Here is a 14928-nt window from a genome sequence, read left to right on the forward strand (position 1 = left end):
CATTTTCCAACTTTGAAACACAAGCGAATCAAATGGGTGGTAAATCAGAACAAAACAAAGTCCTTTCCTGAGCGTCTTGGGACATATGACACTGTTGACAGTTATAAGTTCGAAGTAGTAAAAGACATTGTTTATTTGGGAAACAACTTAAACACCAAAACTGAAAAGAGATGTTACTTTGGGCTAAGCAAGCTATTGAGAAATAACAGCCTCTCTCCACAAATAAAAATCATGCACTACAAATCTGGTGCAGAAGCTTGGACAATTATCAACAGTGATGGGAAGGTATTAAAAGCAATCGAAAGAAAAATTCTTTGGAAGATCTATGGTCCCTTACACGTTGGCAACGAGTATCGAATTAGATGGAACGATGAGCTGTATGAGCTATACCACGACACTGATATTGTTAAGCGCATAAAAATTGAGCATCTTCACTGGCTTGGTCATATTGTGCGAATGAAAGAAGTGCTCGGGTAGAAAGATGTTTGATTCGGTATCTGCAGGTGGAAAATGCGGTGGCAATTTAGGTAGTTGCTTTTATTATTTTAATTATAAAAAATTAAATATATTAAGATGAAATTATTGAAATTTCCATATACAGCTTTTATAATAAGGATTATAAATTGACTGAGTCTTTCCTAATTATTTAGCATAAAAGTTGATTTCTTAATCCATGAAAAGAAAATAATCATATGAAAGAGGGAGTGTCACATTTTCAATATCAACTGAGATACTCTACTTCAAAGCAAAAATTATATTTTATTCAGTCAATAATCCTCAATAAGGCATTTACCATATATTTAAATTGCTTTTTCAGCTGATATGAAAAAAATGGTAACAAATTTTTTGTAATTAATACTGAGTTTCAAAGAAATAGTGTTTAGTCTAAAAACTCTCTCTGTCTTACTGCTGTTTTAAACAAAGATGATCTCGTGGGCAAGGGAGTATCATATTCTTGTTACTACTAAGATAATAGACTTAAAAAAAATATTTTGTCAAAAGCTCTCAAAGCGGCAATAATCATATATTCAAAAGTTGATTGTTTAGCAGCTTCATGACTGAATAATGGTATTGAAATGGGGAAAAAATTTGTCATTTCATGATAAAAAGCGAAAAAATAATAAGAAAAGATTTGATTAAAAATATGTAATCCTCTAAAAATGGTTTAAAAACTCAGAAATATAATTTCGTATATGGGATGACAAGGCTATCGTCTATTATCGTCTATTATCGTCTGGTCAAATAAATGTTTAAAGTAGAAGAATCTTTTCTAACATATCAGATATTGTGATACAATTAAATTAAGAAATGGAAATAAGAGACTAGAAAGAAAATAGAAAATGAGAAAAAAATGGAGAACACAATATAATAGCCTCTGACTTCTATGAAAATAGTAATCAGATGTAATAGTAATCAGTAGTAAGCCTTGTAATACATTGTAGTTCTTTTAAAGATTGCAGACTTCACACAAACTTTTAGGAAAATATTAGTATTCCCCAAGCGGGCATACTTTATCTTCTACTCTGGAATTTAGTGGTGAATGAACTGCTATAAAAACTTGAGACTATTGTATATATGGATGATATTAATGGTTACCCGAAAATATGCTACCACTTAAAAGTGTATTCTGCAAAAAGACCTGAATATTCTTAGGAAATTGACGACAAATTGTGGCCTTGGGGTTAAGCCCTGCAAAACTTAAATCGCAGTCTTTATCAGGCGAAATAGGGTTCTCAATCTTTCTCCAACTTATATTCGAGGTTTTGCGACACAATTCACTGAGAAAGCAAAATTTTTAGGTATTGTTTTCGATACAAAATTAAGTTTGGGTTTAATATATTTTAGAGTGCGACAGCCAACATGACAGCCAACATGGCAATGCTCTTATGTAAGGAAGCTTTTGGCAAAAGGTGGGGATTACAACCACGTATTACTGAATGGTTTTACGCAACTGTCATTCGATCAATATCTTTGTATCGGATCGCCGTATGGTGAAACGTTCTTGACAAATCTTCATATTGAATTGAATTTAACAGGATTAACGTAGAGCTAAACTCTGCGTTAGTGGTGCTCTGTGTACCACAATATCTATTGCATTCTAGTGCTTCACTTAATCCTACTTAACATCATCAGTATAATCAGCATAATATTGGCAGAATGATTAACTCTGAGACTTAAAGCTACCTTCTGCTCAAAAAGTACTCGGATTTTGTAAATAAACACAAATTTAAATTTTATTCCAAATTCATTTTATCTCCTTCAAAATATGCTCCTTTTGAAGCGATACACATATGCCAACGCTTAACCCAATCTTCCATACACTTTTCGTAGGCCCGTGAAGGTATGACTTTTAGTTCCTTCAGCGAATTCTCTTTTACCGATTCAATCGACTCAAAACGCTTACCATGAAGGGGCAATACGACTTTCGGGAACAGGAAAAAGTCGCACGAATCCAGATCTGGCCATTATGGTGCCTGAGCGATGACAGTGGTGCAGTGTTTGGTCAAAAAATCGCGTGCAATTAGAATTTTCCATCGTAAAAATCGTTAAATGCACTTGAGCTAGTCTCAAAGTAACAGCAGCTGTAAACAAACTAATTGACAGATGGCGCTCAAATTTGTACCATATGCCAATGTGTTTATTACTTAAGGAGTAGTTAACAAAATCCGGATACTTTTTGAAGGCAGAAGGTACATCGATGAAGGGCTAGTGACCAGCGACACGGTTCCATTCTAAAATTTTTCAGTTCTACTCCAAATAAAATAGAGCACACCTCTGCCATTATTGATTTTGATAGGAAATTCATGGTTTTTCTAGTGAAGCAGATTTACTAATACTTAGAAAATATGTTTTTCAAACAATAACGATTCAAGAAGTATTGCCGAATTCCTTCATACAATTGACCAAATCCAATTTATAACTTCGTTTGCACTATATTAATTTACTTTAAACCGTTTAAAGTTTATCATATTTTGCAATCTCAGCTTTTTTGTCATATGCTCGCATATTGCAGAATTAGTTATAAGATATTTTCCTTCATCAAATAAAAATCTTGTGTTGTTTGTGTTCTTCTTGAGCATAAAAGCTTGTAACCTTATGCGAATAGGAACTTTGACTTTGTCCACAACAAAAAGGATACCCTGCAGCTGTGAACTTTGTCAAACAGCCAAGTAGTGTTTGCTCTATTATTACTAACAATAGAAACTAGTTCTCTATGTCAAAAACTAAACAGCTGCATTTGTGTTTATTTTAAAAGGTAAACTGTATGTTTTTCTCAAACCAAAAAACTACCAATTCTCTGTCAAAAGTATATTCTTTTAGTTATTTCAGTGTAGTTTCTGTTCTTTTTTTTTTTGAGTGGCAAGAAAATTGAAGCCTATTAAAACCGTAGAATGCTTTAGGTTCAAGGTTCCACCGGTTTCGGTTGACCGTTCTTAGCATCATGAAATCTAATATTGCAACATTAGCATGCGGCTTTATGCCCTCAAATTTGATTGCTGTTTGCAGGATGCTCTTGTAATCTGGCCTAAAGGACATTTATGAAATTTTGATTGTGTTTCACCTTTTGTGCGCCATTTTGGTTATTATTTTTGCAGCTATTTTGTTATAGTGAATTTGTGTATTAGCATACATTTTACCGAGGGAAATTAAATTGGTTTTTATTACTTTAGCGAGGGTCTTCGACTGTTTTTACAACTGGGTACAACCGTTAGGCATTTGAATTTTCTGGTTGCAAGTGGCAGTATTTACTGTCCCTTATGTACTTTAATAACAATTACTTTATGTTGATAAATTTAACTATATTGTTAGTTCGCGCATATAATGATATCAGATAATCAAAACGGAAATTAACTTTTTCATATATAAATATATATTTTTTAGCTGAAGTAGACGAATTTTGAATAATAAAATCATAAGTAAGATAACCATAAAGTATCTAAAGTACTTTAAATCGGCACTTATATTATCATTTATTATACAAGAATGCTTAATCTTGCACTTTCATGCTTTATATTTTCCAAAATGTAAATTATGTTTTCAATGCTTAACGTAAAAAAACACTTAACCCAAAATGTTTGGTGGAATTGGGTCAAAAAGCGTCAAACTCTTTTCGGTTTTGTTTTCCTATTACTTGTAAAAACTTTTATCTGCACTTATTTGAAGACAATTTGCAAAACGATAAAATTGTATAATTTTCTTTCAGCACTTACCCTGTCCATAAAACGAATTCCACATTGTCGCCCTGTCGTGACTTCATAGCTTTGGCAGCTGACTCAATTAGACTCCAAGGACTATCGCAGAGGTAATCGCCAAAACGACCTGGCGAGCGGTTGGATGAGCTTGGTGCCTGTCGGTCGATGCGCCAACAACCTAGTGACAACAAAGAAAGGAAATGAAAATCGAATACACAAAAAAAAATTATCTTCTTTGTATTTTTTGGCAAAAAATAAAAAAAATTCAAAAAAAATTGTAATGATATTTGCACTTGCTAAAATAAAAGAAAAAATATTAAGGCCCACAATATTCTTTTTGAAAAGGACATTTATGCTGACTTTGCCAAAATGCAAATTGAAAGAAGAAAACCAAAATAGCGTTAAAATTGAGTGTAAGCAAAGTAAACAATAATAACGAAAACAAATTCAGTTCAGTAAAACAAACATTACAAACATTACAAAAATTACAAGAATTACAAAAATAAGAAAATTAAAAAAAAACAAAACCCAGAAGGATAATGAAATATGAACATTGATAATGCAGGTGTGATTGATTTTGATTCAATTATGGCATTTTTGCATTAGCAGACTAAAAAATGTCATGTCCTTGTGGGATTTGTAATCATATCTATTGTTTTTCATCAGTGTTCTACCTTAGAACTTACAATCAAATCATTTTATCATCAAAAAATTCAAATTAGTTACAAAAAATAATCCTTTTCAGTTGTACTGTCCGGCAAAGAAAACTTGCCCGAATCTCGTTAAATTTAGATGAAATAAACAAGGTTTTATTTTACTATTTAATTAATTGCACTAATTATAGTCACATACTTAATTTTTTTTTATTTAACACAAAAAAGTAGACCTAGACCACTGTAAATGAATCATGTGTTTACTTTATGACTTATAAAATAGTTAATGTGCCTCTTATATATGCTGTATAAATAGAAATAAAAAGTATTTTATAGTCCACAAATAGTATAAAATGGATATACAGTCAACTCTTGGTATAGACAACGATATGTTATAATATATCCAATAATTTTAATAACGCCATTTTCCGGCATATCCAATCTAACCACGCTCTGCATAAACATAACCTACTCAACATCAAGACCAAGTTACTCTGCTACAAGCTCATTCGCCCTCTATTTACCTAAGCGTTTCAAATTTACTTCTACATTTAGAAGTTATGGTACATTTAGAAAAATATGCTCCAACCACATACTAGTTAAATTGACCTGATCATTTTGTTAGAAAAATTATAGTTCACGTGGTTAAGATCATATCTTTTTCAACCAACATGATGCGTCGAGTAAAAATATTTTGATCTGAGATTTAGTTAAAATCTGGTTCAATTACCCAAATTATATTTCAGATGAGCAATTATATTGCCTTGAACAATTTCTAAAAAGAGTCATCTGTATCTACTGCATTGTTAGTTTTGTCTCGCTTTTGAAAGTTGCCTTTTTGACTGACTAATGATATATATTTCATTATTACAATATATATACAAACAACATGTATTTCATTTTTACTAGGTATTAAAATTTTAATATAATTATAACTTAAAATTCATTAACAGATTTAAAATAAAATTTTGACAAAATTTTAATATTATTATTTTTATGGATTTTGATACATTTTAGGTTGTTATGGTAAGGTTGCTACTTTTATTTGAAAATGTGTAGCCTGGTAATGATGAAAACTGAAAATTTATCAGTTGTATTATATCTGCATCAGTTATTTTTGAATTTATACAGTTGAGTGTTCCGCGATGGCTAAGGCATTGAGTATAATAAATTATTTATCGTTGTATTGTGCATTATAGCGTGAGAGTTTTCGGTAATATATGCAACTTGGTCTCATGCGACTTTTCTATGTTCTCGAAGTTAAAACTTCGAAAGGAAGGCGTTTCGAGTCGATTGCGACTCAAAAATTAGCAAAAAATTACTGAAACAGTTAAGGATCACTACAAATATAACTTATACATATATTATATATATGGACTTTTTAGTTTAATGTTTGTATAGCGTTATGGTACTCGATGACCGATATGGAGTATTGAGTTTATTGCTTGCATAGTGATATGCTACTGGATGATTCTATTTTAAGAGCATATGATTGATAAATTTTGACTGGTGGTAATATTTTCTGTCTTTTATTAATTAGATCTGAATATTTCTTCCTACACAGATATTTTTTATATATAGTAATTGTAAAATTAATATCTAAAAATATTGGCAAATGTTTATTTTGAAAAGGGTTTTACCTTAACGGATTTTTTTTTTGAATTTTTATGTTAAAATCGTAATATATTGTTTCTCCTATTTGAAAAGTTTTATGTGAATTCAATAAAAATCTTAAATCATCGTAAAACATTTTTATTATTTTAATTTTTATTTCTTTATAGTCATCTAGATTAATACAGTCGATCTATCAAAGTTTGTTTGACTTTGTCCTCATAGCGAAATATTTTACAACTGTTCTTGTACATATATAAGGCGGTTGTATATAGTAGAATCTCTTTTTAAATTTAGTTTATAATAATAATAATAAATAATAAATATAGTCATGTTTTTTTTCATTTCTTGTTTATAATAACACTGAAGATGGTCTACGAAGTATACCAAAAAATCTGTTAAATATGTGTTTATATAAAAGTCCACAACTGTAATTTTTTTATTTAATCTTGAGTTTGTTTTTATATAATATAAGTTATTATATAAAAATTTAATAAATATTAATAAATATTAATAAGTATTAATAATTTAAATACTATACAATATAATATATTGTATAGTACAATCAAGTTTTTTGCAGTAATTTAGTAATTTGTGTTTTATGTTTATGATGGAAATAATGAATTAATGTATATAAATTATATATGCCAAATTATTTAACTAACAAAATAATATTAAAATATTGCAAAATTTGGGGTGCTTATTTTAATGATGGCTTCTGTACTTACTACGCAAAACATCGCCCTGTGTGCTGTAAATCGTATCCAAGTGTAGGTCTGTTATATGCCAAAAATATCCTGAAAATAAGCAAACAAAAAAATATTAATTAAAATTATGCAGTCAAGCATAATTGTAAGAATTTTGAAATAAAATTCAGAATTCCCTATTTTTTTGTGGTTTTCTCTGTTGAAGGTGACATTCATATTGTAGCAGAACAAAAACTACTACTTTTTTGTACTTGGAAAAGAGTTACAAAAACATGGATCGCATACAAATGCATTCGTATTCCCTCACATAAAATGTGTTCAAGAATCATTCAAAATCATTGTAAACTTTTGGGTATTGTAAGCCATGGAGGAGCAAAGCAAGCAAACCACATCAATTGCTGCTAAAAACTTAAACTGCGGTGGATTACTAGAAACTTCTCTGCAATGCATAAATACCAGCACACACGCGTTTAGTACTGTAATTTTCAGAAAACCAAATTCCAAAAAGGAACTACAAAAAAAAAAAATAATAAAATTGAAAAAATGAACTTTATAAAAACTTTCAAGTATGTGTCTTAGCAGGATTGCATAGCACAAATATAACACAGAAGTGCATAGAAGGAAGAATCAAACTCATGCGACTCTTCACTTTGTACGAATTGCAATTGTTGCTTGGCATTCGCAATTTTGCAATTATTTTCTTCACATTTCCTCACATCTTCAGCGTCAGCGTCAGCATCAGCTTCAGCATCAGCTTCAGCATCAGCATCAGTTCCAGTTTCAGTTTCGGTCTTGGTTTCAATTTCAATTTCAAATCCTGTTGCTGTTGTTGGATTCTCACTTGATGTCCTTGCTTTAGTTTCAGTTTCAGTGGTTTTATATTGTGCAAATGCTTTATAGCATTTAGCTTGGTAATCGTACTCTATACTGTCGCATGTATCTCATGTATCTATCTATCTTGCTTGTTTTGCCTTTGAGAAGATAAAAAAGTTTCATTTAATATCAACAAATTTTAGCAAATGACATCAAGCAACGTGAGCTGATGTGACTTTAATTGCAGTGTAGGTTATTTTTTTTCACATAATTTTCGTTCTTATTTTCATTTCATTCTATTTCTATGTTTTTTTTCAATTTACACTTATTTTGGGTTTTTCATTTCCTTGTTCTTTGCCAAGGATTTATCTGAGTCCACGTACGGCAAACATTGCAACTTGTTTGTTTGCCCGAAAGTATCTTTCTGTCGTAGAGTTGAGTTTGTCAACATGAAGCCATTGTGTAGGATTTCGAATGCATTCACAGCTGTTTGTGTGTACTTGCGTAATTGCACATTTGTAAGTTGTAAAATTTGTAAATGTCTCACCGAAAGTCTGTTTCATATTTCAAATGTCAGAGATATTTCAGTATGAAGCAGTAGATATTAAAAAGAATAAACTAAGCTAAACAATATATACATGCTTTAAGCTTTGCTTCCAAAAAAAAACTATTTATTATAGAACACTTAAGGTCATAATTTGCACTGGTATTTACAGAAAACTCAGGGTTGTGTTTTAGCCATTTTTATTTTCTCGGACAAGTCATTTGTACTAATAAAATGATTTAAGAAACTGTACTTACGAACCTATGCGAATTTTATTCATTGTTAATTAAATTTTTTTAAAAACAAGTGATGTTTTTAATGCGGCGATATTAAAAGTATACATAATTACGTGGAAGATGCTGTTATGCTTAAGATGCTCATTTAAAAACGCTGTTATAAAAAAAGAGCTTCAAAAGTAATATACACAGAAGGTTTCGTCAGTTTTATATTTAACCTAACCACCCAACTTATTCAACAACTCAAAAAATAATTAAATAATCTTGAACTGAGGTTACCATTTTGAACGTCAAATATGCACAGAGTATGTGAATTATCTATTCCTACTTGGAAGTCAGGGTCATGGACATCCACACTTCAGAAAAATGTAGAGTGTTTGTTAATAGAGGCTATGGAAAATAAAGCGCAAGATTCTTGCATCGCGGGCTTAAAAAAATCAATTAGAGAAGGACGTAAAACCACACGAAAATTATTCAGTCCTGTCTGATCGTTTGCAGGTCAATCCATTGGTTAAAAGTTATTATTAGGAGACATTTCTATCACAGTAGCTTTGACGTTAAATAAAACTGCTGTATTAAGTCTGAAAAAGTCTAATAGTGATCCTTCAATTAACTACATACCTCAAAATTAGGCTCTGTAATACAGTTTATCCCGAAGTTACATTTCTTAAAAGAAAAAGGAGACTACATTCACCGCAATATGGCACCGTAGATATAACTAATACTTTTTTGTTTGAAAATTGTATGAACAAAGTCTGGAAGCCTTTTAATTTAGACGGTGGTTACGAAATTAAATCTGTGTTTGCTAAAGGATATATTTGACGATCTAACAGAATCTTGAGAAATAGGATCCATGCTTGGGTACTAAAATTATGTGATTTGAAGTCACTGAAGCAGATTGTAAGTAACTATTTATGTCAGTCAAGACCTATAAGTTGTTCCCTCTTGTCGACTACATTAATTCAGACGTTGCGGAGATGCGTTTGTTTGCTCAGAGTTACTTAGTTTCTCTAGCAACTGCATTCTTCTACACTTTTTTTTTAGTAGTGATTGGTGTTTTGTCATTTTGTCTGCCACACAAACGGGTCTTGTTGAAGACAACTCCAGTTATGTAATACAATCCAGTGAGCTGGTTATTTTGGTATATTAAATGCCTTGTCTTTCAATATCAGTGTTGATGCTGCAACTACTTGATTTTCTACAAGTTCCAATATAGACTGATTAAAGAGTATCTCAAGTTTTACCCTAAAGCACCTGCAATGCAAAGAAAGCTATTCTTTAAATCTAGCTCAAATTCTTCAAACGGGTAGTTTTCGGTATAAATAACTGTTGTTATATAACAATCCAAATGTTAGGCCTGCATGTTGCAGTGAACAATCATTGCATTTTTTCGAGTTCAATCCCTACCTGATATTGATTGTATTTTTGTAGATGCTTAAAGCAGCAATAATCTTTTGTACTCTATCCCTAAGATTAAGTTTCCAGATGATTTTTATATTTTATTATTTTTTTTTATACTCCTTGATATTTAATTTACACGTACAAGTATGTAGATACATTATATAAACAGATACATTATCTGGTTAAACACAAGTATATAAAGTTATATATTCCTCTTTGCGGAATATAGGATAGCAACAAATTCCCTTAAGCTTTGTCGCTTTTGTGGTATTCTTTTTATTTTCTGTCAAGTGCCTCTGCTTTATATTAGTCCAATATATTTGTTGTTCTTTTTTAATAGGAAATTCTTATCTCTGTATATTGAAGGGGTTTGTTACTATATTTCTCGTTTTGTGTTCAACTTCTGGGGTGAATATTCACTAATCTGTTATTTCATATAGCTCGATAGATTTGTTCACTATATTGCAATAATTTGCAGACTCTACCTGATGCCTATTGTTTTTTTTGAAAAATATTTAAAGCAATGTTAGCCTTTCACACTATATCTTTAATATTAAGTTTTCGGATAAGTAATCTGTCATATAGACTTTAAACACATATTAAAATATGTGATCTTACTCTTCTTTATAGGAAGTTTCATACCTTTTTATATAATCTATATTACTTTCTCTAACTACAATTTAAAGTTTCGAGGTGAGTTGCGTATCTAATATAAATCCAAGATCTCTAACTCATTCCTCCAAAAGAGTTTCTGCGCTTTTGTATAGAAGATGAGTGTATGGGGAGTATGTAAGTCTCTTTTTTCTATCCATTTTGGGTGTCCACTTTGGTTAACCGAATATTCATGTGTGTTTGGATATTTAACTCTAACTGTTATCGTTAAATCGTTAGCATATGCGGTGGCATGGTATTCCAACCTCTCCAGTGTCAGCTCTATACTATGTACTGCTAAAGTTTAAACCATGAAGAAAAGCTTAACTATTTCACTTGACAAAAATTGTAATTAAAAATTTTCATTTAATTGATATTAAAGCAATTGAAGTGAAACCACATAGACAGCAAAATTTTAAGAGTTGGAAAATATGCAAAAACTGTCAAATAAGCACATCAGATATTTTAAATGTAACTACTCTAAGGACTCTATTGACATTAAGGATACGAGCATATAAGCCATGAGAGAGGGATTGTATATCTTATGTAGGTATGTCTATTTCAACCAGCGAGTGTGTGTACGGCGTCAGGGCTTTATGCATTTAAAATTGTGTGAGCAGAAAATGGTTTTGCATAAAACTGAAAAAATAAACTTTTTAACTTAAGATAACACTTTCATGCTCGTTTATTTTGTATTTTTATGCAGATTGTCTGCTAACCGTATTAAGCTTCATACAATTTTCATATTTTTGCACTAACTTAGCAAAACTTTACACAAAACTTTTCTCGTTAAAGTTAAGTTGTATCCACTTTTTTACTTGTAGTGTAAGTTGAGAATTTCGTATTTTGTATTTTAAAATGTAACTGCTTAATATATAAACATTCGAAGTTTTAAATTAAAAAGACGAATAATAAAGCAAAGCGGCAACTGATTAAATTTTATTAAGAATTGCACTCAACTGTGCAGCAACTACCGCTCCAAATGATTAATAAATTTCAGCTTAGAGTTTAAAGTAGGAATGATGTCATTAATAATGCAGCAGAGCAGATAAAATAGGATTTAATTCCAGTTAAGAACTTAAATTTTTCTTCATTCTCTAACTAAACAGAAAGTCTTCAGCAATGTGCAAAATCTGTTGTTATTACAGCAGGAATTTGTCTTCGGCAAATCCTGCTCGTTGGCAGAACACAATGCATTTTTAAGGTCAACTGTTGATGTTGCACAGGATTTAGAACAAAACCAGGCCAAATGCATATAAAAATGCTGTAAACGTATCCGTAATCTTTGTTGTAAGCAATAAAAGAGACAAAACATTACAACAAGAATCGCATTAAACGAGAGTGAAACGGCAATTTCTCCTATATTTTTGCTGAGGTTGCAGAATGTTTTGAGGTTATTTTACGCTTTTGGCGCATTTTTTATGGTTTGCATTCGCTCGTACCTCGTGTCCTGACAGTGTGCTTTCGAGGATATTTAGTATTTAACTCATATGTATGGAAGTGCGATACCGTCAAAACGTTTACGACAACATTCGACATTTGTGGTAGTGGAATTGTTGCGGGTGTATCATGACAATGGCTGCTGCTAAGCTCTAAGCCACAAGAATGGAACCACATCCATTTGGCCTTGACTTTTTTAATATTTTTAGCCTCCATTTTATGTTTTCATGCAGTGCGGCATGTGTGCACGCAGCCTGAAGGCATTTTTTGAACGAGCTCAACTAGAAAAAAAGTGATTGCAACTCAGCATAATTAAAAAAAAATCGCAAAAATTCAAATATCGCACAAAAGTACTGCATTAGTGAAAATAAGTGAAAATTTAAGAAATGAAAAACTGCTTTCTTTGTCAAAAATCATAAAACTGACTAGAGATTTTCTAATATTAACAAATAATTTTGTTTTATGACAAGAGAAAAATATGTTCTTGCCACTGTGGTATCGACAGAAACTTATTTCTTCATTTTCTTCTCTATTTCAACTTAAAATCTGCCATAAAAACAACCATAAATTGTTAAAATTAATTTTTTTGGTTCATTTAATAACAGGAAGGTTAGGTCATTAAAAAAGTTATTCTTTGCTGATGCACATACCTATGTAGGAGGGTAGGTAAAATAGAAGGAAAAACGAATTCGTTATTTCCTAAATTCTCAATCAGTTAAGAAATCCGTTTTAACTTTAAAAGCTTCGTAATTGTGAGTAGAAGAATGGACCAACCGATCGCATTGATAAATATAAATATGTTGTTAATACTAATTCTGGATATACCTCCGTATGTGTTACAAAAAATTCTGGAGACCCTTGTATATACACTAAACAGATGCTCTGTTGTCTTGAACGCTAGTAGGCATGCATTAGAGGAGATTTGACAGGTTAAGCAAAGCCTGACTCTATGTCGGCCTATAGTCCAGTGCCCAATTAGACCAGGTGTGTTACTGAGGGTTCTAGACAAGTCTGCACATGCGCACAGAAGGTGCCCTGATGTCATCTCTTCGAGCGCATGCATTACAAAAGAGTCGAAGGAACACTTCGAGCATGTCTCTTTGTCGGTCTAAAGTCCAAAGTCTTATAAGGATAGATGTTAAGCATACCTATATAAGCATATTACCTTCAGACTACAGGCTAGAAATTTACCCTAGCGAGAAAATAGTTTAATTTTTACCCAATCTAAATAAGAAAAAAAATTTCATCATATTAAACAGTCATGATCCATTAATAATGACTACACATATATGCACTCAAATCACAATTTATTGGTCCTCATATAAAACAGCTGTTAATTTCAGGGCAAATATGATACTCTGACAAAATATCTAGAGTGTTATAAATTAATCTTGAGTATTATAAATCAATCTCAAGTGCTATACAGTTTCACCAATCAAATATGAAAATTGCACTTAAAGCAAATCTCGATTAAAAAATTACGCTAGTTTTACCAATCCAAAACGCCATAAGGGTGCAAAAGAAAACGACGGATGAAGATAGGCTGCGAAAAACTCTAATAAAAAAAATTAAAATTTTATTTGACTCTTAGTGAAATCAAAATTCATAAATTTTCAAATAACAGTCAAATGTTAAGTTACAGTCAAAAGCTAGAAGATACTTTTAAGGCTGTTTATCTAAGCAATATTATGTCAGTAAGTGCAGAAGAGCTATTACTGCTAATTCCCAAGTATAATATGTATAATTCTTATACTAATTTATCTGAAGATGATTTTTATAATGAAGATCTTACTATTAATAAGTATTCAAAAGTAGCTGACTTGGATTATAAAAGTATTGACTGTTCATTACTTCATATTGTGTTACATATAGCTGAGCAGGAAGTCTGATAAGAACTTCTAATATTTGCAATAAGCAGTTAATTGTTTTTAATCAACCGTAAATCTGTGGCTTTATATGAGTCGAGCTTTTTGAAATGCAACATTTAAAGAAGTATCAATATCAAAGAGATATTGATTTTGATATAAAAACCGATAGGTTTGTTGAGGATATTGTTCAGTTTTGTTGGTGAATATAGTTAGTTTATAATATAGGTAAAGTGATGACGGAGTTATGTTGTATAGTTAAAATGTAATTAAAATTACTAGTACAATAAACTCTTCAAACATATTGCCGATGACGACACTTTTTAGCTTCAAGATAGGAATTTTCATTGGTAATAAATCTAGGTAAGTCTTATGTATTTGTTTTGTATGCACAAATAAACAAGTTTGGTATATTATAATAGCTCACTTACAGTTAGCACAGGCTTGTGACAATAAAAATTGAAATCTTTTAAATAGAAATATAACAAAAATGAACCTGATATTGGCTAACTGACTCTATTTATATAGCAGGAACTCAGCTCTTTCATAATCTACCAAGACTATAATAACCTACCGACGTTTTCCTAAGATCAGGCGGTGATAGCAGCTTCCAGTCTTTTAACCAAGGTTAATTAAGAACTGAATATAATTCATTTTAATATCTTTCTCTTAAAAATTCATTACTTATTTTCAAATTTATTTCAGTTGATTAATTTATTTATTTTAACAAATTTAGTCTTTGCATAGTTATAGCGCTCTGTAGCAAATTTAGCACCGTCTTAAAGCGCTTATTAAACAAACAGTTTTTCTTCTT

At 31.0% G+C, this 14928-nt stretch overlaps 1 protein-coding gene across 1 annotated transcript in view; it reads right to left on the minus strand.

The window, feature by feature from the left end:
- LOC119679742 overlaps positions 1 to 12465 on the minus strand; it is a 39481-nt gene extending 27016 nt beyond the window's left edge. The window contains exons 1-4 of the mRNA XM_038092250.1: positions 12252 to 12465; positions 7814 to 8086; positions 7186 to 7254; positions 4212 to 4371 (exon numbers count right to left, since the gene is read on the minus strand). Of these exons, the coding sequence (XP_037948178.1) occupies positions 4212 to 4371; positions 7186 to 7254; positions 7814 to 8086; positions 12252 to 12465 (716 nt within the window). The remainder of the gene's footprint in view (positions 1 to 4211; positions 4372 to 7185; positions 7255 to 7813; positions 8087 to 12251) is intronic.
- Positions 12466 to 14928: the final 2463 nt, after the last annotated feature.

Source organism: Teleopsis dalmanni, chromosome 1, assembly GCF_002237135.1.
Source record: "Teleopsis dalmanni isolate 2A chromosome 1, ASM223713v2, whole genome shotgun sequence".
NCBI classification, from domain to species: Eukaryota; Metazoa; Arthropoda; class Insecta; order Diptera; family Diopsidae; genus Teleopsis; species Teleopsis dalmanni.